Here is a 23,356-nt window from a genome sequence, read left to right as displayed (position 1 = left end):
TGTGGAAAAGCACAAGATCCCACTTTTAAAAAGGAGACTAACAAAGTTACAGAGTGAACAGTCTTAAAACTGTGTGAGAGCCAAAGCAAACATCTCTGCAGCAACAACCAGAAGTCACCACGTCTATATTTTTGCTGTTCCAACTCAACTTTAAAGAAAACTTTTCTATTTGCACACAGCTATGCAAAAGTACTGAAAGATGCACTGACACAACAACACCACTAGATGGCAGGACAGGCCTAATCTTACTCTTCCTCAATCATGATAGTTGAAGATTTTTATATGAGGACTATATTACCGCACAAAACCTAAGTACAACACGGAGCCAGTACTTCAATACTTCACAATATCTTGATTAAAACACTATTGTGGTGGGGAAGCAAAAAACCCACACAAAAAAGGAAATCAAGCATTGAGGCAGGGGAGAAAAAGCAGAGAGAGATGGATGGCGAAGAGAGTGGATGGAGGAGCAGAGATAAAGGAGACAAGGAGGGGAGGCGGGGGCGAGGGGAGTCATAATCTCATTACCGCCAACACAGAGACACAAAAACATCTGTTGTGAGACGCTGTAATCCAAACACTCCTGTTGACTCCTTACGCGTAGTCTTTGTTTCCTCCTGACAGTTTTCTATCACAAATTAAGATTAAAAACCTCAAGGCCAATGCAAATTCCTGCGAAAGCAGGTTTTAGTCAAACGTGTGGTTCACGGATTAACAAAAGTCTTTTCTCTTTGGCAGCTGCTGCCTTTTGTTCAAATCTTTTGAGTTAACGGAGTAATTTATGTTTTTTTTTTCTTTTTTGCTATAAAAGCATATTCTTATTCAACTATTCTAAACAAAAATCCATATAGTCTGACTTGTCTTACAGGGGGTCATGTGAACTACATTGCCATCAATTTAACACAAAGTCATGCAAAGAATGTTTGAATATTGGGATTTCTGGGTGAACATCCACACCCCAGAATCATGTCGGTGCCCTGCTAAAACACCTCAGCTCATCACTCTTATTTTAGTTTCATCAGTGTTTAGTTGCCATGCTGAAAGCTCCCTGTGCCAAGTTTAAATGAGCTTGCACTGCTGGTAGGCAGCACTGAACTAAAACTGGTACGGGACGCTGCATTAAAGCTGTTCTAAAATGAGATGATACAATTAAGTGAATGCACGAGGTATTTATGCCGGATGTGAACCGATGTGTTCAATATAAATAGAGGTGAAGTACCATTTTTAGCTTCAAAAACAGTGTATATGGTTACAACAGCCAGTGTAAGCTATGTTTCCTCAGTTTAGAGTTTTCAATCCAATTTCACTTTATCACCATGACGACAGAGAGTGGCGTAATAGTTTATTACAATGTCAGTCAGTCTACTTTTTAAAGCGACTGAATTTTTTCCTACGCTCTTCAGCGTGACATGGATTTATTTCTCCATGTCCATGTACGGTGTTGTCGAGCTCAGGCGGTGTTGTCGGTTCTCTGGTCTCTGACCGTATCAGACACAGAACGAGGCAGGGAAGCGAAGACTCACCACACTGTTACCACAGAAGGAGATGACAGCCAGCGACGCTTAACTCACTGCTAACCTGCAATTATGCTGAAGGACCCGCAATACAAAAGATGAACGCATAAGACACAATGCACAGAGTGCAAATGCACTTAACATGCAGGAAGTCTATGCACATATGCATGCACACACAAACACACTTGAGTAATCATTACTCTGGATTCGTGTGGGTGACAGTTACTCAAGGTGAAGTGCTGAGACTGCTTAAGTGTGGGTGAGTAATCGTTCCACACAGCACTGTGAATAATAGACGGCTTATTAGGGGCATAGGAGGTATAGAAGAATCTTATTTAAACTGTTTTTCTGTCCAATCTTACAAATTTATGATGAAGCAATCTGCAATCTGATGTTAATTATAGAAGAAATTGAGACCATGGTTTTCACACATAACCAATTATTGCAGCTCGTAGGCAGTGTAACCTTTTTTTAATGATATGAGTCCATAACAGCAACAATAGGTCAGCTAAGTTCACTGTGACACATAAATCCTATTTATTTTAATCATGTTCGTAATATAAACATGCACAGTAAGAACGGATGACTTGTAAAGAAAAAAAAGACAAGTGATTTTATTTACTTGCTCATATACTGACACTCTGCATGCACACATTTGACTCCATTCAGCAAAAATATATGTTTAAAATGTTGATTTTCACTTCATTATTTAGAGGTAATTCCTTCCATCCATCCGTCCTGTTCCGCTTATCCTTGTCGGGGTCGTTGGGGGGGCTGGAGCCTATCCCAGCTGTCATAGGGCGAGAGGCAGGGTACAATCTGGACAGGTTGCCAGTCTGTCGCCCTGATTTAGAGGTAATAGGCTATTAAATGTGTGGCATCAATGCCAGCATACTGCAACTAATTAAAGCAGGAAGACCTACGAAGAAGTCACAAATTCATCGCAACATCAAACAGTCTAACGCTGATTTTCATCTGGGAAGCACAAAGACAGAACTGTATACCAACCAAGACAGTATACCTATGATTTGTACACGATACAGACTAGTTCAAAGACAGTATGAAGAAAAGGCCTACATTTCACTGATACAGGCTTAAAGATTGCATGCACTTCCTAAAGAATTCAATTATGGTCAAGAAAACCTAAATTCATAAATTTGTGGCACAAAAATAACGCCATAGTATTCATCTGTCGGGTGAGTAAGCCACTGTCTGCAGAGCACAAGAGGTGGGCTGTTTGAAACATGACCAGGCACAGCAGCGGAAACACACCTCCGAAGTTTAAACAGCTCTAATATTTGCAACATTTCTTCTGTTTAAACAAGTACGTCTGCTACGGCTATTAAACGCGCTCCAAACAACGAGCTTAAACGGTTTACAAAGAGGGAGAGAGTAAGTGCTTGTTAAGACAAACATGCTAAACTCCGCACTGATGGCAAGCCAAGTGGATGTCATCAATCCAGCAAGTACGCGTAAATTCATTTCATAAAAGCTTCGTGTTGCTTCACACGGAACGACAAGGCGAGGTTGGGCACGACTGTTTTGACAAGACTCCAAAATAGGTAATCTGATCGATGTTAATATCACATTCATCATAGTGAAGAATCTGACTCTGATCTTTTTGGAGTCATAATGTAATTACGAAGGAACCATAAATCAGATTTCATCATAACTTCAGCAGAGAACATAAATACTGGTTCTCCATCGTGCCTGAGCATGTGGGCTTGTGTTTGGTATTTTATCTATATGTAGCGCCAAATCACTGCAACAGTCGCTCCAAGGTGCTTTATATTCAGGGCTCTCAAAATTTCAAAATCCCTGGTAGCCCTTCGGGCAGGGACTCTTCAGTTTTTGGTAGCCCAAAATAAATGTAAGTAGCCCGAATAAAAAAAAAAAAAGAAAATTTTTGATTGATGTTTTGTTTCCTTTACAATATTATACATTAAAGTATAATATTGTAAAGGAAACAAAACATTAATCAAAAAATTGTTGAAAAACAAATTACAACATTGTATAAAAATTACAATCATCAACTCAAATACTTGGTTCTAATTGAACAGAAATTTCTATGAACTTGTAAGAACTGTGTAGGACATGAATCAGTCTGTGTCAGATCCTGAATTTGAAATTTCCACTGAAGTCACGGGTAAGAGGCAAGTGGAACCAAGATCTAGGCCATTTGCTTTTTGAAGTTTGCAAAGACTGCTAAATTGTGCCAGCGGTAGTTCACTCTTTGCAACATAGTACGCTGTTCTAAACAGATTTTTCAGGTTTATTTTTAGTATGTTATTTGCAATTGGTGTTTGTTCTGGGAAAGATATTGCAGACTGAGCAATAATGCATTTCTTGCATTTCTCATGGGTTCTAATGGGGGCCTTTCTTAAAATGACTGGTCCCAGTAACAAAGGCGCTTGTCGACTCAGAAATCGATAGAAAACCAACAACACACCCGGCAGAACATTATGTTATTTACACGGGTGCACATAAGTGGTCCGCATGTGCGCATTCACTGTCAAAATAAAAGACGCGCACCAGATAAGAAGTTGCAACGCGCGTTTGCGTCCATATAAAAAGCTGTTTTTGTCCGCTAGAGTGGGATTTTCACGGCACATTCCGCACCACATCTCTGTGCGTTCATCATTTGTTTGAAGCCAGCTCACCTCCTGCAACCACTTTTCCAAGAATACGCGCTTCTTTTGTGGTTCGGACTCCTTCTGATAGTTCTTTGGAGGTAGAGGAACACCAAAGTAATTGCTTAAAGGAGCTTCTTCGACATCTTTAAGAGTTCTAAACAAATGTCTGTCCTCCTCCAGAAAATCTTATGTATGCAAACACGCGTTGCAACTTCATATCTTGTGCGCGTTTTTGTTTTGTTTTTTTGTTTTTTTGACAGCGAATGCGTACCTGCGGACCACTTATGTGCAGCCCTGGTTATTTAGCTCATCATATCGCAGCCACAGAAATTCTTTTGTCCATGAAACCATGAAGCTGCACTTTCTTTTTGCCTTATAGTCTGATTTGTCATAACTTTTCCGTTTTGTGGTAAGCTTTTCTTTGGCTGTCACTTCTTCACCCTGACCTGTCTTATTTGGCTCAGCAGAACTAAAATATATATCCTGCTGCTTTTACACACACACACATAACGGTCAGCGATTCTCTGCTCGATCAACCTCTCACATGTTTAAGCTGCGGGAGATTTCACTTGTCATGTTTCCATAGTAAGCTAACGATTGATAAGACGATGTCAGAGGAATTGGTGCACAAATTATCATCACTCACAGATCAGTGCTGTCGCTCTCTATACACAGTTCGCGCGATTGCAAAGTGAAAGCAAAAAAACAAGCGCAAATTCAAACGCGACTTCAATATGTCACATATTGACAGTGGCTCACCGATGCCAATGACATAATTACCCAGCTACATTTCCGAAAGAATGCAAAAGCATTGACATATATTTTTCCTTCCTACAATAGCCCGACGGGCAGGGCAGAGATAGATTTTGGTAGCCTGACTGAAAAAATCGCTAGCTCCGGGACGTCGGGCTAGACCCCGCAATAATGCAATCACAGAACTCCGCATATAATGCATGCAGTTATGTACTGGACCTTTAGTGGCATTATTTGCACATCAGACTTCAGTAAGGAGCAGGCAGGTTAAAGAGCAACTAACGTGCGTATGACTGCGCCAGACACTGGCGCCTCTGTCGGGTGACGTCGAGTTGAGTTCAGGGCTGTTGTGCATGTGTTACAATGGCTCAATATACAGTCTGTATTATACTAAATGTATATGTTTGTATGTACTGGCCAGTATAAAATCATTTGTAATTATTCTGAATATTAATTCTGACATCTGCCAGCAAAAAACGGTCATTCAAAGTCTACTTTTTGTGTGTCTACTCACCTCAACACAAATGCGAAAAAAAACATTTTGACACTTACACGCAACTGAAAATAGTTAAGATACTATATTAACTTTTTGAAAAAGGCAGTCACTTCCATATATTCATGCATAGCATTTCTAGAGTTGATTGCTCTTTCTGTGTCCACCCCCTCGACTCATGCAGGAAGACTTGCTCAGAAAAATTCTGTGTCACCCATCTGATTCTGGTATAAAGTTGTCATCTTGTTCTCATTAGGAGGCTAGAAAGAGGGAAGAGAGAAAGGGAGGAGGAAGAGAAGGAGGAGGGCTAGCCTGGAATAAATGAGGTCACCACTAACACTCCCTGAGGAGGATCACTGAGGCCTGGAGGAGGGGCCCGGTCGGCCGTAGTTTGGTAAAAGTGAGATGTGTTTTAGCAGTCCAAAACAAGACAACCTCTGTTTGTTGGGGAAATATTTATATTATATAGTCATATCGTATTCTGCATCCTGCACTTTTAGTTTTCCACGAGTTCTTAGAGGGCTTTCTCTAGAACTAGAAGTGAACAGAAAGTACACAGAAGCTTATGCATTTTCTGTTTACAGCAGCAGCTCCAGGAGTTTGAAAAACAGGATAAAAGTCATAAACAGCAAACACGCAGCTGTATAAGTAGAAGTACACAGTTCCTTCTACAACCAGAGCTTTTTTCAGTGCTGCTGCTGACTGGCATGAAACTGACAATTGTTGAATTATTAAAGAAAACTCTCACTTGCAACCAACAGAATTTATTTCAGTATGTAAGATGCTATTTTTGTTACTTTTTAACCACCACATAGATGAGAGGTCATCTGATACATATATCTCAACCAACTGTTGTTGGAACAGCTCCACACAGGCAGTGGTCCAAACCAAAATCCGCCTCGCAGCAGCACTATCCACGGTATCCATCTCCCTATATGGTTTTTAAAAAACAACTTTCTTTTTCATGCTCAGGTGGCTCAGATCGGCAGTATCTGTCTAAGGTTCGATTCAGAATCTGGACAAAAATCCTCCCCAAACAACAAGGCAATGAGAGTATAATGTGAGAAATACATAATCAGTTTTACTGAAAATATTTCACTACACCCTTCAATTCCCAAGCGCTCCTCTCTCTTTCCAATATGACCCGTTTCCTATCTGAGGAAAAAAAAATCTCCATACTCAGCATCAGTCAGCATCTGCCTTTAAGAGGCCTCAGAGGGGATCAGTTTCACAGCGCTTCCCCATCCTAGTGCATGCACTTAGAAAAATCAATACCAACCACAGACACAACAAATACAAAGACTTTAGATCAATACGTGTAAACGCTTCTTTTTGATTTAAATAGGTGGCAGCCTTGTTTTCAAGCTATATTTATTATCATATCTTCCACCAATGGGATCATTTCTTAAATATTTAGTTCTTGCACAAAAGCTATTAAATATATTTTTAATAGTGTCAACATTAAAATCTTAAATTATGCACAAAAAAAAGCTTCAAAGAAAGTAACACTAAGTAATTTAGTAGCAAGCCCTGCAAAGGCATGAATGACAGTCAGCACACTTGCTCACAAGGATCATATTGCTCCGATTCCACACATGCACACACACATGCACGCGCAACGCCAACTGTGAGTGGTAGCCTGCTCGTCTGTTGATATTCTGTGACAAGATAAACAGAAGACTGATGGAGTGGTTTTAAGAAACTTCTCTGGGTTTATTTAACCCAGCGGCCCCTCCTGTCTGTGTCTATTCGTCTCCTACACGGGAAGACGCTTCTATATTCAGCTCAGACTAAGATATCGCCTGGATCAAAATCAAAAACATGCATAAGGCAAACTCAAGCCAGAACTAGTATACAAGGAACATCACTCGGTCTTTCTGTTCAGTGTATCGTATTAATCAAAACATAACAAAACGTACAAAAACACTCAAACTTTTCCACATCCAAGTTAAACACCGATGCAATGAAGACGCTGTGTAAATTTAACATGTTTGAAGAAGGCACAGATGTCTGCACACGTACACCCCGACACACGGAGCTAAATATTCAGTGCGCCTGTCACAGAGCCAGACACCATGCTGACCGGGGCCAGACGTGTCAGCGATGGAGTGAAGGCAAGCGCAGCTGTGCGGCACACCCTGACACCACACACGCTCAGAGGAATGTGGTGCTGGCACAGCCCAGGTGCCGTCACTTAGGGTTGTGACATCGCTGCAGGAGTTTGTGTAGGGACAAGTCTGTCATCAAGACTCCCGGGGTACGTCGGTGGGTGCGCGTCAGAAGAGAGCAAAGAGAACTGGATGACAGAAGGTAGCAAAGATATCCGAGTGTTCGCATATGAAGGTCCAGTGTCCAGGGGCAGGATGGGAAGCTTTAATCTAGCATATTTTCGTTGGGCTCCTGGAAAAAAAACAAAAAAACAATGCAAGCACGAGGGGAAGATATAAGGTGGGTAAGAGTGTACGTGTGTGTTGCAGTGCAGAAGAGTGTGTGCATGTCTTAGGTAACTATTAATGTACTGCCCCTGGACTTTAGACAACACAATAAAGATTGGTGAGGATGATCAAAGTATTTTTACGTTGCAGGCCAAACCTTAGCACGTACACTGTGTCTGCAGGTGACTACTGTACAGCTGTACTTATCTATCGTAAAGTAGCAGAAAAATTTCCACCTTTATGTAATCCAATCAAAGCAAGACGCTTCATGATCTCCATTAGTAACAATGTACAGTGTTGGGTCGCCCGAGTGAAAAAGAAGTCGTACATTTTTTAATATATATATATTTTTTTTAAGACTCCATTATTATTCCAGTTTTGCTTCACCTATCATGCTTTCACCACACATTAACTACCACACCTCCATATGGCTAATAAACATGAACATGAAGGGGAGAAAGGGAAGAGGGAGCCACAGCACAAGACTAGAAAGAGAGAGCAAGAGAGAGATTTGGTTTCTATTTAATAATTAGCTCATTCACTTGCAATTAATATTGTTCCTTGACTGAGTAATTTAAATACATTAAGCACATATAGTACAGTAATGCTGTACTGAGAACAGGGAGGCTGCAGACAGTATAATTAATACTGCCCTCTGGCTGCCCTCTGCTACCCCTGGAGGTCATCGGCAGATCCTCCTGTCTCAGTAAAACCTGGGCCATCACAGCACTCCGTCCAGCACCTGTTTGACCCGCTGCCCTCTGGTAGGCACCTCAGGTCGATCAGGTCCCGCACCACCAGTCTCACTAACAGCTCCTTGCCCTGGGCCTAACCCTAACCCCACCCCAGCCCACTCACTCACTGCACCACTCTGAGCCATGATCCGAGTAACCCACCTCGCTCGGGTCACTCACACATGGACTCTAGTCAGGCTTTTCTTTGCACTACTTCCAAGCACTTTGCAACTTGTTCTCTAATTTGTGCCCTTCTCTTATTTTTCTATGTATCCCTCTTGATTATATACATTTCCCCTGCTTGCTACTTATTCTTTTTGTCTACTGTTTATATTTTATTCTGGCACTGTTGGTGTGGATCACCCACAATTTCATTGCACATGTACAATGACAATTAAGGGTTATTCTGTTCTATTCCAGTGAATGTCCCAAGTAATACCATTTAAACCATCCAGCCAATCAAACAGGTATCTTCTATGACTACAAGCAATGACTACTAACTGAATTATGAACTATAAAGAGAGTCAGCAGCCAAAGTAGATTCTTAGTTATTGATGTTGTTACAGTTCATAGAAAATATGGTATGAAGGGGGGGAAAGGAAGGAAGTCTGATGAAAGAAGGAAAAGATGGCATCTGAAAAAAATATTCCCTCTGTGTGAGTTCAAACTGCCACTTTTTTCTGGCAACGATGATACTGACTGTACTGTGTTAAATACACACTTTATACTTAAAGGTGCTTCCACAGATACAGACACAAACACTCGGTAAAGTATTAAACTGTGTTGTATATACTTGTATTCCCCAGATGAGCACTACACGCAGCCCATTTCATTCCAGTGTAAGCTAATAAAAGTGTCCTTGTGTGATGGGCCAGACATTCCTTCCAGTCTTTAAAAAGCTCCTGTGCAATGGCAGAGATGAGTCACAGCTGCCAGGAGACCACCAGTCATGTTCAGTGGGACACACGGAGTCACTCACACTCATGCATGTTTTATGTCCCTACGTTTCCCCTCTTTTCTCGCGCTAAGTGTACATGAATGTGGATCAGTGTAAAAAGCACATCAGACTCTTCCTGTTAGAGTGTTAAATCTACACAAATCCACAGTTTTCAAAAAACTAAAAACAATGGGAGAACATTTAAAACTATTGATGACAAATTTAAATTTAAAAGTAAAAATATTAAGGTTCACTGACATCGCTGGTACTTGAAAGAATGTTTAGAAAGCTGGTTGTGGTGCTGTTTCACATCCTTATAAGGGATATTTCTTTTGGTATGAGCGCCACTTGATAAAGCCACATTATAAACATAAGCAATTTATATTAAAAAAAATTGTAGCATCTGTATTAGCTGTGTAACATTATCACTTTGTCATCATCATAAATAATTACACAAAAGGAAGAGCATCTCTTCAAGCGCTCACTGGGCTAATATAGAAAGGATAACATCTCGTTACAATGTCTCGTTCTGCTGTTTAATGTTCTGCTACTAGGGCTGCCACAAACGATTATTTTGATAGTCGACTAGTCACCGATTATTTTTGCGATTAGTCGACTAATCAGATCATCATCCACTGGACGTAAAACTACAGCTTATATAACTATCATTAGCTTACAGCTTTAAGCTTTTAAGGTGCTAACTAAAAATAAAGACAAGATGATAGTTTATTCAATTTTAATGAAATTTGCAGATTGTTTCGGTAAAGTTTAATAAACTCCTTGCTATCTAAAATATAACAGGACACCGGGGTATATTCTCCAGCATCTCACACTTCTGATAATCAGCTGTCTGCTTGACTTTATTCAGCTGTGTAAAAACTATAACTTTAATCTCAGCCAAACCGATTTACCCAGGAACAAATAAAATACTAAAAAAAAAAAAAAAAAAAAAAAAAAAAAAGCCAAACAACAACATTTTTAATTTATCTAAGTGACTCATATATATTTAACCTGAGTCGCGAAAGACGGCGGTGGGTTTGAAAACAATTTGCCGGGAGTCCGGTGTTCTCACGGCGCTAGTGACCTAGCCCCCGGCTAGCTATCGAGCTAGTGGGTAACAGACGTCTCCGAAAACGTCGGAGCGCTTTTGAAAATATGTGGTGTCCTGATAAACTGAGCCGATATTTGAGGTTTACACAGCTACATTCTCGCCTGAAAATATGTTAAACGTTTATTTTGTGACCCAGAAAGAATAATAAGAGTAATATTAAAACTAACTAGCTACCGCCATTGTTGGAAACTAAGCTGGGCCGCGCTATGAATTCTGGGACACAGCTACTACTTCTTCTTCGGGGTTTAACGGCAGCTGGAATCCTTGTAGATGCAGTGCTGCCATCTTCTGTTTCAGTCCGTTATTACACTCTTAAATCCTGCTATTATTCCTGCGTCTTTTGCGATCTTACAAAGCTTCAAACGACGCGTCGACTATTAAATCAGTCGTCGACGATTTTGATAGTCGACGTAATCGTGACTAGTCGACAAATCGTGGCAGCCCTATCTGCTACACTACATTAAACGGGTGCTTCTGCTCTTATGGCTGATGCCTGTGTACGTTCAAACTTTGTAGAAAAGCAAAACATCCACCCGCAAAGGATTTTGTGTCATAGCGGTGAGAGTGATGCAGATGTGTGTCAGCGAGGCTGACAGGTTGTCATGTATGAAATGTACGCACACTCTTCTGCGCGAAACGCCTGCAGGGACCAATGAGAGCCGAGCATAAAAGACCGAGGGATGTGAAAAGATGAGCATGATGACAGCTCGTTGTAAGGGTGCACACATAAACACATGAACTCACAAACGTGCAGATAAACACTGAGGGATGAGGGCTTATAAACAAAGGTTGAAAGGGTTGCATGAGAGAGTGTGCGCCACAGAAAGCACAAAGACTCCTTTGAGCCACTGACTGTAGAGCAGATGGGAGAAGTTAAGTAGATCCTGTGCACCTGAAATCTCAATTCTTACTTTAACTTTAGCTGGAGTTTTCGTGTTTGGGTCGCCAAAGTTCTACCAAATGTTACGACTTCTAAAACTGTTAGCACCTTTGGAAAAATCAGCTCTTCATCTTTGAAAATACAATCAGTAGTTTTTATCTATGTGCAGAAGTCTGTTTCCAGTGGAATACCTCACAGAGACTCTCGATATATTTTCAGATTACTGGCCAAATGAACCGCTTAGAAATAATACCTGGCATTGATTGGCTGAAAACAAATGAGTGCAGCGAATAGAAGTGGGAGATCCAAATATCGATAGCGTCGATACCAATCCTGGTATTGGTACTGGATCAATACTGGCTCAAAAGGATTGATACTTTCTATCCTTTAAGTTTAGTATGTAGACCACTGAATTGTGCAATTATTATCATTTTTTAAAATGAAAATGTACTTAAAATTTTCACTATAAAAATGTTGAGTTGAGTGTCGCATCTATTTTTTTATAGCCTAGAGCACATTTAAACGACAGAAGTCGACCCAAAGTGCTTCACAGACGGGCAGATTTACATTCCAGGTCTCCAAAAAACTATATAAGAAGTAGAAGGGGTTTTGTTGCATTAATTATTGTAGAAAGTCAAAATCACAGGGATTTAGTAGCCGTTAAAATGTGTTCAGAATTTGCAAGTCGACGATCAAACTCATAAATCATGACACACTCTCCCAAAATTGTCGCACACCACCAGTGGCTGAGACGCTGCTCATGAATAACAGCAGTAAAAAAAATGTTTCAGTTATCTATACAAATATCTTTTTTTCTGGACCAACTTTTTTGTCCTTCATTGTTCTTTTTTTGGGATTTTTAACCATAACACCCCCACCAACCACCATGACCTGAATCAGAATGGCAACACAGTCAGGGAGGTTGGAGTTTATGTGCACGCACAAATGATGAGTGCCTAGTTTGATAGCTGTAGACTTTGGGAAGAAAACAACTGAATATTTACATTCCTGACCTCAGAAAGTCGTGGTTCAGGAGCTCTAAAGTAAAGCACACTGCTCGATCTGTTTAACTTAGATTTACCAAGAGATAGGCGAGGCCATGTAAATATATGGGGAGCGTTCAACTGATTAAAGAAATGGTTAACGACGGCATTAATGAAAATCCAGAAACCGATAAGAGGCGCTTTGGTGCACAACAAAATCTCTTATCTGTCTGGTCAGTGAGCACTTCCTGTGCTTTGGAAAACAGAAAAAAAAAGAAAATTTTAAAGACTTCATGTCTACTCACCCTGTCTTTGTCATCAGCCACATCGCAAAGCACATCATCCAGGTCGAGGATTCCCCCATCACCATGCTCCAACCGGTGAACCTGCAGCCAGTAGCTGGCATCCTGCAGAACAAGGAGGCAACAAGATGAAAATCAACAGTCGTTTTAAAATGACCCGACACATGAAAAAGTGTGGCAGCAATTGTAAGAAGATGCATATATTCCAAATGGCCTTCAAGACCCATTTTATTCATTTTATATTTTAAATGCAAAGAAATGAGTACATACAACCTTAAAGCATAAACATCATGAGAACTGATAAAGGGTTTCAGTAGAAAAGTAGACATGACTGAAAATCCCTCGAAATCTCTTTGGAGCTTACACGAGTCCACCAGCGGACACTCCAAACACTTTGACATGCCGCTCATCACATCATTGTTGGCTCTTTAAAGCAAGACTATCACAGTCATCGAGACCTGCGAGGAATGCCACCCACCATTACTATATAATCAAGCTCAATTACGTGTCAAAGTTTCTGACATGAAAAGCACACGCAGAGGTCACGCTTGATTGAAATAAGTGGGAATAAAGGCAAGGGTGCATGAAGGGTTAAGAAAAGAGAGGGGAAAGAAAAAGACACTGTACAATTATAGAAAAATGTAGCTTTACAATAACAATAAGGCAGGGATAAAAGGTAGAGTATTACCGCCATCACGCAGTTCTAAATAGGAAATCCAACTCCCAGATGATTGAAAAGCCCCCTCCCTGGGTCTTGACACGCAAAAACATGTGCACATGTAACTTGCTCCAAGCTAAACGGGAGAACGAGTCGAGTGCACATGCATGGAAGTGCCCAGTGTCCTGGCATCATTTGAGAAAGTATTAACTTTTGAAGTGACTGTTTGGCTTCGTCCCACACACACAGCAGCCTTGAGGGTTACAGCCTCATTACCCACTTATACAGTTCCACTCCACTGCAACACACGCAGCTCACTGCAAAAGGGCACCAGACGCACGTCTGATGTGTTTAACTGGCAAACTAATACTACATGACAGGCCTGCCTCAGAGAAGGAAACTGATTTTTTGGGGGGAAAATGCAACTATACAGCAATGATAGTTTTGATAGTCTGAGTCTAAATGCACTCAGTGAAAACACGACAATTCAAACAGCTGCATTAGTATTTTTCATGTGTTGCTCTTTTTTAGCTTCCCTTTAACTCACTCACTCGCTGCTGTGACAGATGTCATAGTTTATTACAGCCAGTGTCACTTTGTGCAACCCCACACACAAAGACCCTGTGGATTCTAAAGGATGGATCTCAGACACAAACACACAAAACATTTAATGTCAGCAATTTTATAAAGGAAAAAATGATAAAGAAGTTTGGCCAGACCAGACTTTAGTAGTGATTGAACCGTAATCATTAACAGTGAACCACCCTAAAGCATCACTGTCTCAGAAACACTAGTTTAAAAAGTAATGGAGACCTCAAACACAAAGACGGTTTGTAACAAAATGAAACTTGAAGTTTATTAGGAACACTCTGCTGTATGCGACTATAAATAAAAGATGGAAGTTCTGGAAATCAAAGCTAAGCTGTAAAACTTATCTGACACAGAAAAGCAGTAGCCAGCAGTCACCAGAACTACATCTGCAAACAAGCCAATGCAAACAAATTACTGTAGGTTTCTGTGTGTGCTCAAGAACTTTTTTTTTTTAAATTTATCGCTGCCTGTTATAACTGAAAGCATTCAGTCCAAAGTATTCATCTGAAACAGAGCCAGCACGTCCAACTTTTGTGTTTGTTGTGGGAAAGAAAGCCACAAACCACTGCCTTTAAGCCAGTTCAGCCAAAACACATTTTACTGTTTTGTTTTCAATCAACTGGGGCGTCTCCCCAAAAACCATAAAATCTAAGCACTTTGATTTATTGTTTATGATTAACAATGAGTGAGCGTTCAAGAATGGCTTAAAAAGCCAGGATTTTACCTACTTTACAAAAACTGTTACGTCAATTTGAGAATGACCCCGATAACCCATCAGCTTATTAGAATATTTATATACAATGTATCTAATGCACTTTAAGATAATAAGGATGCAGATTTAAAAAGTAATACTAATCCAGCCTGCTCTTTAGTTGAGGCTTTAAGAAGAAAGTCACACATAATAAGTGCACATAGCAGCACAATCTATTTCAAATCCCCTATAGTATGTCAGTGTGGGGACAGACCAGGTTTGGGCACAAAGAGACTTTAAAACTGATGTGTGCGTTTGTGTGTCGTTCTGTGGTGCCAAGTTCATCGCGCAAAAATAGCTCACAGCAAAATGTCACAGTGCCAGACTTAAGACAAGGGACTAAGTCACATAGTAAACAATGTTTCAACATAACAGCTCTCTGATGGGTATTACAACTTTCTGTGCACATCATCCCTCAAACTGTCTCGCTCGACTTTCGGAGAGAGAAAAACAAAACAAAACATTACAAACAAGTTAATGTGGCATCTTCTTTCTCACTCTAGTTTGATCCCTCTGGGCCTCATTGAGATTCTCACGACATTATTCTGCTGAAGCTCTCTGCTAAAGAAAGGAGGACCGATCTAAACTATTAGAGCCCTCAACAGTCCAACAGCAGACTTGAAAGGAGGCCAAGGCAAACAGGTTGGCAGCAGGGGAAGCCCATCACTACGTTTTAGCGAGACAATGCCGAGTCGTGAGCACCAAGATCTCCCTGACACCGTGAAAAGGAATGTCTGGAAGTGCCAGTGTCCACAGTTGAGAAGTATTCAAATGGTATTACACAGTCCTGAGTGTACTGACATGTGACAAAGACACTGTATGCAAAGTTGTGGACGCAGACTAACTCGATGTATTTCGCAAGATACTCTACAATATGTTACAATTTTTAACTATAAAGGGAAAAAAGCCTGGAAAAATGCTGAATCATTTAATAAGATATAGATTTTTTTTTTTTAACATTTGATCTCTTACAGCATAAATAAAGCCGCCTGTTTAACAGGAAGCCATCAAAATGATGTGAAATATAGGCCTTAATAAGCTTTTCAATAACAAATCTTTCAAGGTCTTACACGATACTATTTTCACACAGTCCCAATAACACATTTATATGACATAAATTGCATCACATGTAGCAGCCTTGGAATTTGTCCAGTACAAGAAATGTGTGAGGAGAAAGTGACATTTGCATGTAAGGACAAGAAAAAGAAAAAACTATGTTTTAATACTTTCAGTGCACAACTTCTCACGCACAGCGTGTTAAACAAGAATAGCAATAAGGTGAATAATACACGCAAATAAGGGCTGTGTTTTTACTTGATGGTAGTTATTTTAATTTTGAGGACATTAATGAAACTATCAGGACAAACTTTTGTTTGTTTGTTTAAATGAGGAAACTGTATTCCTGAGCTGAAGTAACAGCATCAGTCCAGAACTCTACAGTACTTTTCAAATCAAAGCACCAAACTGTTGTCCAGCATACAAAACAATACGTGGATTTATCTTAGCAACACTCATTCTGATCACAGCAGTGTGCTGTACGAGACTTTGCACCACAATGTCTCTGGAAGACCTCAGCGTATACTTCGAATCGGACGAGAGTGACGACGAGGCCAAAAAACTCTGGAGTTACGGTGAATCTGACGACGAAGGCAGCGAGGCGAATTACCGGGATCTTGTTTGCCTGCATGACAATCTGGTGAACTTTGAAAACATCTACTTAAACAACGCAATTATAGACATGGAGGTAAGGTTATTTTAGGTGATTAAATAGTGTTATAGCTGAAACATTGAATAGCTTTGTATTTTATGCCACAATAAATGATAAATGATGTTGGTGGCAGAAACGATTTCTTTATTTTTAGCACTACTTGGTGAGTGAGGGTGGACAAAGCTTTGAAAATGACAGCAGAGACTCTCCAATCGCTCTGATTCAAAACTATATGGAAAGCACTGAAGAGCTGTTGCCCAGCAGTTCCTCCTCATCACCTTCTGTTGTACCACCTGAAGCTGCAGCGAGCCCAGACACCGATGACTCGGAGAACTCTACTGTGAGGTTGCTCCAAGTTTTAGAAGATTTTACCGAGGTGTTTCAAAACATGCTCGCCTCATTCTCCTCCACTTCATCAGACTCAAGTGAGTCAGATTTACAGGGGACCAACTGGGATGACATAGACACCTCGGAATAAAAATCTAGAGCGCCAACCTCGATGGTGTGAGCAATTATCCAATAAACAAGTGCATCATAGTCTTCATGCCAATTATTTTATTTCTGTAGGAAGTACAGAAGTAATTTTTTTGTAGCCGGGTTAAACTATAAACATTTTATTTATTCCATGGCCAGAAGAATTAAAAAACCCCAAAATGAGCCAATGACACTCAGATTTTAACAAACTCAGTCCAGATTTAACCAGAAAAGAGCTTTTAGAGCTTTATTTGATGGTAATGGTTTTAATTTTGAAGAAATTAACAAAACTATGGACAAAATTAAAGCCATAGAGTTTTTGTTGTTTAAATTTTGGCTAAAGAGGGTTATGTGTTCACAGTTCTCACACAGAAAACAATCTATGCTGTTAGGTTAGAGGCTTTAGCACAGATTACCTGGTATTCAGGCATTTTGTGACATTGACACTGTTTACTATAGTTAGGAAAAACTCAGTGTGTCACCTGACCGCAGATACCAACTTGTCTTCAGTGGCACAGATTAAAAATGTTCTAGGTACATGTAAACTTGTGAAACTGAACTGTGTTGACCTCGGGGCTGAATGAAACCAGTTCTCAAATGTTCACTCTCTATCAATCATCCCTTTGTTGCGCAGATCATAAAGAGGTTTTTTGGGGGTGAATTTTGAGCCAAAGACACTCCTATGTGCCTTAAAGAAACGCAGCATTGTTCTGCCAGATCCAGCCTTCTGCTACAGTGTGTCAGAGCTTGTAGACACTCTGTGTTCTTGCCAAAGGTTTGGGTTTTGTTATGATCTCTTGCAGTGGTTATGCATTACTGTGCCACAAAAGAGACATGACAAACTGTAGGTCATGTTCCCACCTACTCCTGTATTTACCACCAGTCTGCTCTTCGTCTTACTGTAAATGAGGTCTCTTTTTTGTTTTTTAAACTCCCTTTTCAGCCCTCCTTGCTCTTTATTCTGTCTTTTGTCAAACATTTCAGTCATTTTTTAACATATTTTTTTAAATCTTTGTTTTAATAAAAGTAACAGATTGCTGCCTTATGCTTGACACGAATTAAAATGTGTTTATTATTTCAGAAGTTGCCTGCAGTGTTCCCCTTTACTGGGAATCCTCTACACATCTATCCAACTCAAAGCCTACGGTGCTGGATCAGTGCAGATCCAAAAGCATTTGTTGTGTCAACTTTAATTTGCAAGTTGAGTGTGACACCGTTTTGTACTCTCCAGAGAGCTTCCCCGTCACTAAAAAATGCATTTTGCTGCAGTCTTCTCTCCTCCTCCCTTTTAATTTAGGAAGATGGGGCAGAGGAAAGAGCTGTGAAGCACAGAAGATCTGAAAGAATATTTAAGAGCATGTAGATTCTAAACACAGGCCAGATGGAGACCTGGGGAGGAAGTCACTTAAAGGAAATGAGATGGTGGAAGCTCCCAAAAATCAAGACAATGTGACACTCATCTTATGGTGAGGGCAAACACATGCTTTATCCTCACAGCAGGCTCCACTAATGAACAGTGGATTAAGAGCACACAGTGGGGTTTTTGTCACTTAAGTGGTGCATGAATGTGTGCACGCTCAACTCACTGTAGTTTCCCTGACCTTGGCATTTCACAACAGCCAATAAACCTCACTTACTTTATCGGTTCACCCAGTTTAACTTTCTGTATACGGTATTTTCCTTTTAATAACAAAAGGACTCTGATTCATGCGTGTAGCTTGCAAAAGTCAGAGATCTCTTTCGCTGTAATTGAATTAGCGTCTGAAATTAAAAGCTAGATTTTTCATCCACACTTTCGGATTTTTCCAGATTGTTCCAAACCAAAAATTACAGGACTCAAACCTTTCGTGAACCACAATCCGTAACAAACAGTTAACACTGGTCCAATAACTAGAAGTGGTCTTGATTACTGGTGTGAAAACATGTCTCAGCGCGGACTCTGTAACCTATTCCAGAACCATATCAGGAAAGGTTTTTAAAATAAAACTTAATAATGCAAAAACTTTATTAAAAAAAAAAGGAAAAACTTGAGAAAAACAGTATTGAGAAAGAATAAGCAGGAGAGTACACTGACTGTATAATGAGTATATTGCCTGAACTTGCTCCCAGTAACACAAATTGCATAATATTTCTATACAAGCAACAAACTTTTCCATTATTTTTCTCTATTATTCAAAAGGCAGAAGGGTAACATATAAAATAATAGAATAATAGCCAATATAGGTTAAGTATCATGAAACACAAGGGAGGTCTTCCTCCCCAATGTCCCCAAATGGTTGCTCAAAGATCATGATCAGATCAATGGTGCTCCTGTTCTAACAGGGTTGTGTTTTGTTTTGTTTGTTTTTTCCCCCTTGGAATATAAACCTTCGTATGATGACACTTGCTGTGAACTCAAAACTGAATTAAACTGAATTGAGCTGAATTTGAAGAATTGCATGGAAATAAACTGGAGTTTACAATCAGGGGATGGATATGTGCGATAAGCAGGACAAAGCTCCGCCTCCTTTTAACGTTTGAATAAATATATATTTGCACTCATGTTGGTACAAGACGTGATGAGGTAACCTTGCTGTGATATGTGAAAAGAAGCTAAGTACTAATCTGTTTTCTTTTTACTGCTCAAGGAAGGACTATTGTAGTAATAAGCAGCTCAGGCTGACAGTAAAAATACAAAGCGGGTTACTGCTGGAAGCACACGCTTATTTTTTCAGGCAAACCCTCCCTGGATAAATAAAAGTTTCCTCAAGACTGTACAGAACATCTTTATAAGAGCTGTGATTTTAAAACCTTAAAAACAAAACATGCTTACAACAATCTGAGTGGTGACTTTCTCCCTTTTTTTAAAAAGGAGAAAAGGTCACCTTGTAGATATTATCACCCATCTCAATCTTGCAGACAAACAATGTGAGTGCTCTGTTCATGACGACTGACAAAATCCCCTTTCAATCACATCTGTTGTTCGGATGTGTACACAGCCACGGTAGGGCAGCACACTGTACGTTTCCTGGATTGTAGGGTCAAAGTAAGGCTGGCGTAAGGTACAAAAGACCCTTTCATTCAACTACAATGACATCAGTGAGAAGAGAAACAGGAATTGGAAAAAGCCACTAAAGTGCTACGCGATGTGTGTAAAACCACAGACAGACGTGTGCACAAACGCACACCGATACGCGTGTGCGAGTGTAAGGACTGTGTGTAATCTAATAATACATTTTATTAGCTGTCAGTTTGACGTCGAGTACACTTTGGGTTCGATTTGAACGAGTGCCCTGCTGGGCTCCACTGAAGTGAACACCAACACTAACATTATTAACTTTACCAGTGCACTTGGACCATGCTTATCATTTCAAAGCCTCACTCGTGCTTTGATATTAATCTTTTAACCCCTGAGTTGTGTTGCCATTGGCTTTTCTTTCTCATTGTTTGGGGGTCCCAAAGACCAACCCACTACCCATGTCAAAATAATAAGAGCCATTTTTCTCCTTTCTTTTGTTCTTACCATCCAATAAAACCCATTATGTGTTGTAATAAGATGTTTTCCACAAACTGGGCTTGTTCATTTGATAATTCAGCACTTCTTCCCCAAATTTTTTGCAAGATACATGTCCTAGGGAGTTGCATGATATATGTAAATACATGTCCTCAAGGTTTTCAGAAAGCTTTGATGACATCACTCTGACTGGTGCTGTCCTCTTCAAGCACCAACCATTCCTTCTGCTTTATGTGTCAAGACTCAGAGCTCAGCATGTAGTAACAGACTAACTAACTGTGGTCTTCACATATAAATATTCATTCTGAATGGAAAGAGGTGCAGATAATGAAAAGGTTAGGTTCTTCTCTGTGCACTCGCTCACTTCCTGAATCAGAATCACTTCATTATGATCTTGATGACAAATGCCATAGTTTACCAGTAAATTTATTTAAATAAAACCTGAACATCACTTCCTATAATTAGACACGCATGAGCATAGAGCGATCACCAAAGGTCAACTACAGCAATGTCTTGAATTATGTTTCTTATCCATTATACCCTGTGTCAAAGTCACTCCTGGGACACCAACACCATCACTCTTTGTCTTTCCATTCAAATCCACTAATGTTAGTCTTTGTCTCAGGAACTGAAACGTAGGGATAATAAACTGAGAAAAGACAGAAATGTTGCTGAGCCATACACAGAACAATGTTGCCATTCAAAGAAACACTCATATCTGATCAAAACAGGCAACCACTTGACAGCATAACGTATTACTCTCCAAAAATAGTCAAAAATTACACCGTCTGGGAGCAAACATTAAAACTAGGCAGGTAGGATTAATCAGCAGACTTTATCCAGCGCATTAAGCTTTAAAAGAAACCAAACAAAGGTATCTTTATTACAGCATGTGTGAACCACTGCTCCGAGTCGTGCAAGGAGAGAGCTCTCGGTCTTATAAATTACTTATCTGATTAACAGAGGGGGGGAAAAGATACCTGTGCAAAAATGCAAAAGAGGATTTCACATGCAATCCAAAGAGAAAGACGCAGGAGATTTACGCCTGTAGCCTAATTAATTTAATGAATCATGAACAATCATTAAGCAGACTGCATCTTTTAATTCCTCACATGCAGCAAAATCCAAAGAAGCCCGAGAGGAAAGAAGAGTAAATGGAAATTGTGGCTCATGGGAGCCACAAAATCAGAGAAATGTGAAGTTCACTGCAAGTGCCTGCAAATCCCACTCAAATCTTTGGAGTAAAAATTATTTTTTTATTTTAATCTGTTTCAAAAATAACAGAAATCAAGCAGTGGAAGAGTGTGCAGTCAAATCCATGAAATGAAAACGTGGTTTTTGTCATGTATTTGACAAATCACAAGTTACTTGTAGTATATAAGGTGCAAAATGGGGGGAAAACGCTGCAAACTAAGCCATTTTGTGTGTCACACAAAAATATACACACACATACTTGAGTTCAGTTGACCACAGCATTGTAGGCAAAGCAGACTTCAGGCCTTCATTATGATCAATTGAATGCATTGTCTTCGAGCTCATCACTATAATGACCTTCACACTGGTTGCACGTTAACAAGATAAGGCCAAAAAATAAATGAAAAATCAATGGAACCACAGGGAATGCTGGGAGCAAAGGTTTTCACGTTAAACTCGAGTGAAAGGAGATAACATGCAAAAGAATTTGATAATCTCAAAGTACCAACAATTATAAAACGACAACAGCTGTTTAGTTCGGTTATATTGTCTGAACTTTTAAAACAGTCACTTTGAGCTGCTCTCGAGAACCAAACTAAGTCAGGAAAACCACACACGCTCCTTAATGATATGGATGTAGAACAACCATCTACGGTTGCAGTGTCGCTTTCTTGTACGATGTTGAGGCGAGGATTTGTCTTCCAATAGAATTTATTGATCTGATTAATTAGTCAGGTCTGCCTTAGAGTGAAGCTGCATGACACTTGATGCAAGTGAAGCTGGCACAGCTGCACTGAAATCCAATAAGCAACTTGTGGCTGCTAATAAACTTGACACGCTTTCAGTTTTTCCTGGCTCAGCGTAGGCCTTGGGGGTAGGGTGGGGGTGGAGGGTAAATACTCACGTAAGCACAGTAATGGCAGTGAGCCTGTGCTGCCTCCATAAACCCCAAACTATGTCTTTGGGTGGTGAGAAACTTTTTTTTCTTTTTTAAAATTCACCGCTGTTTACTTTGTGTGCACCTTCAAGTGTTGCTATAAAGTTGCATCATCGCCACGAGACACAAAAGAATTTCTCATCAGCAGCGTCGAGGTGATTCAGATGAGATCCCTGAAATTTCAAGAAATGCCTCACTGGGGAAAAACAGTAATCTGTCGTTGGTATTTACACTGATGGCCATGGTTGAGTTCTTAAAAAAAAGAAAAATTTCCCAGGCTGAAATATTTCGGCTATGTTTACTTTAATCCCAACAGCCCTCAAATAAAGTCATTTTCCTAAACTAAAGTCTATTTTAAAGTTTGAATACACACAAGTCAGCAGCACAGAAGGTTTCAGGAAAACAAGCTAATAAATCTCAATTTCATCAGGTTCTTTTTTTCCTGTCATGTCAACAAATTTGCCAACGTTTTACAAAAATGGCCTTAATATAGGTTCATTTTCTCACTACCAATAGCTGCTTATATTAACATTGCCTCTTACTCTTTCAGAGAGGGTCAAATATTTCACTACTCAACAACACTAACTCTTTGGTACAGTTCTGTTTGGCTGCATTTAAAACCGGAGGGTTAGTGTTACATTTAACTCCTTTTGGAACAGCACGTAGATGGTTTACAGTATCACAACTGTAATACTGTTTACTACATGTAATTTGAATTACATTTTCTAAAAACCCAACATCAATTGAAGCAGTAGGTCAAATGCTTTCTGGATAA

At 39.9% G+C, this 23,356-nt stretch overlaps 1 protein-coding gene across 5 annotated transcripts in view; it reads right to left on the bottom strand.

The window, feature by feature from the left end:
* The window catches only part of pard3ab (par-3 family cell polarity regulator alpha, b), a 250,370-nt gene that overhangs the window by 200,159 nt on the left and 26,855 nt on the right, over nt 1–23,356 (bottom strand). For all 5 annotated transcript variants that reach the window (XM_085390426.1, XM_085390427.1, XM_085390428.1 and 2 more), the window contains exon 2: nt 12,779–12,880. In XM_085390426.1, the coding sequence (XP_085246552.1) occupies nt 12,779–12,880 (102 nt within the window). The remainder of the gene's footprint in view (nt 1–12,778; nt 12,881–23,356) is intronic.

Source organism: Rhamphochromis longiceps, linkage group LG18 (genome assembly GCF_057381845.1).
Source record: "Rhamphochromis longiceps isolate RC_006_pf linkage group LG18, R_longiceps_female_GT1.1, whole genome shotgun sequence".
NCBI lineage: Eukaryota > Metazoa > Chordata > Actinopteri > Cichliformes > Cichlidae > Rhamphochromis > Rhamphochromis longiceps.
This window is presented reverse-complemented; position numbering and strand designations above follow the sequence as displayed.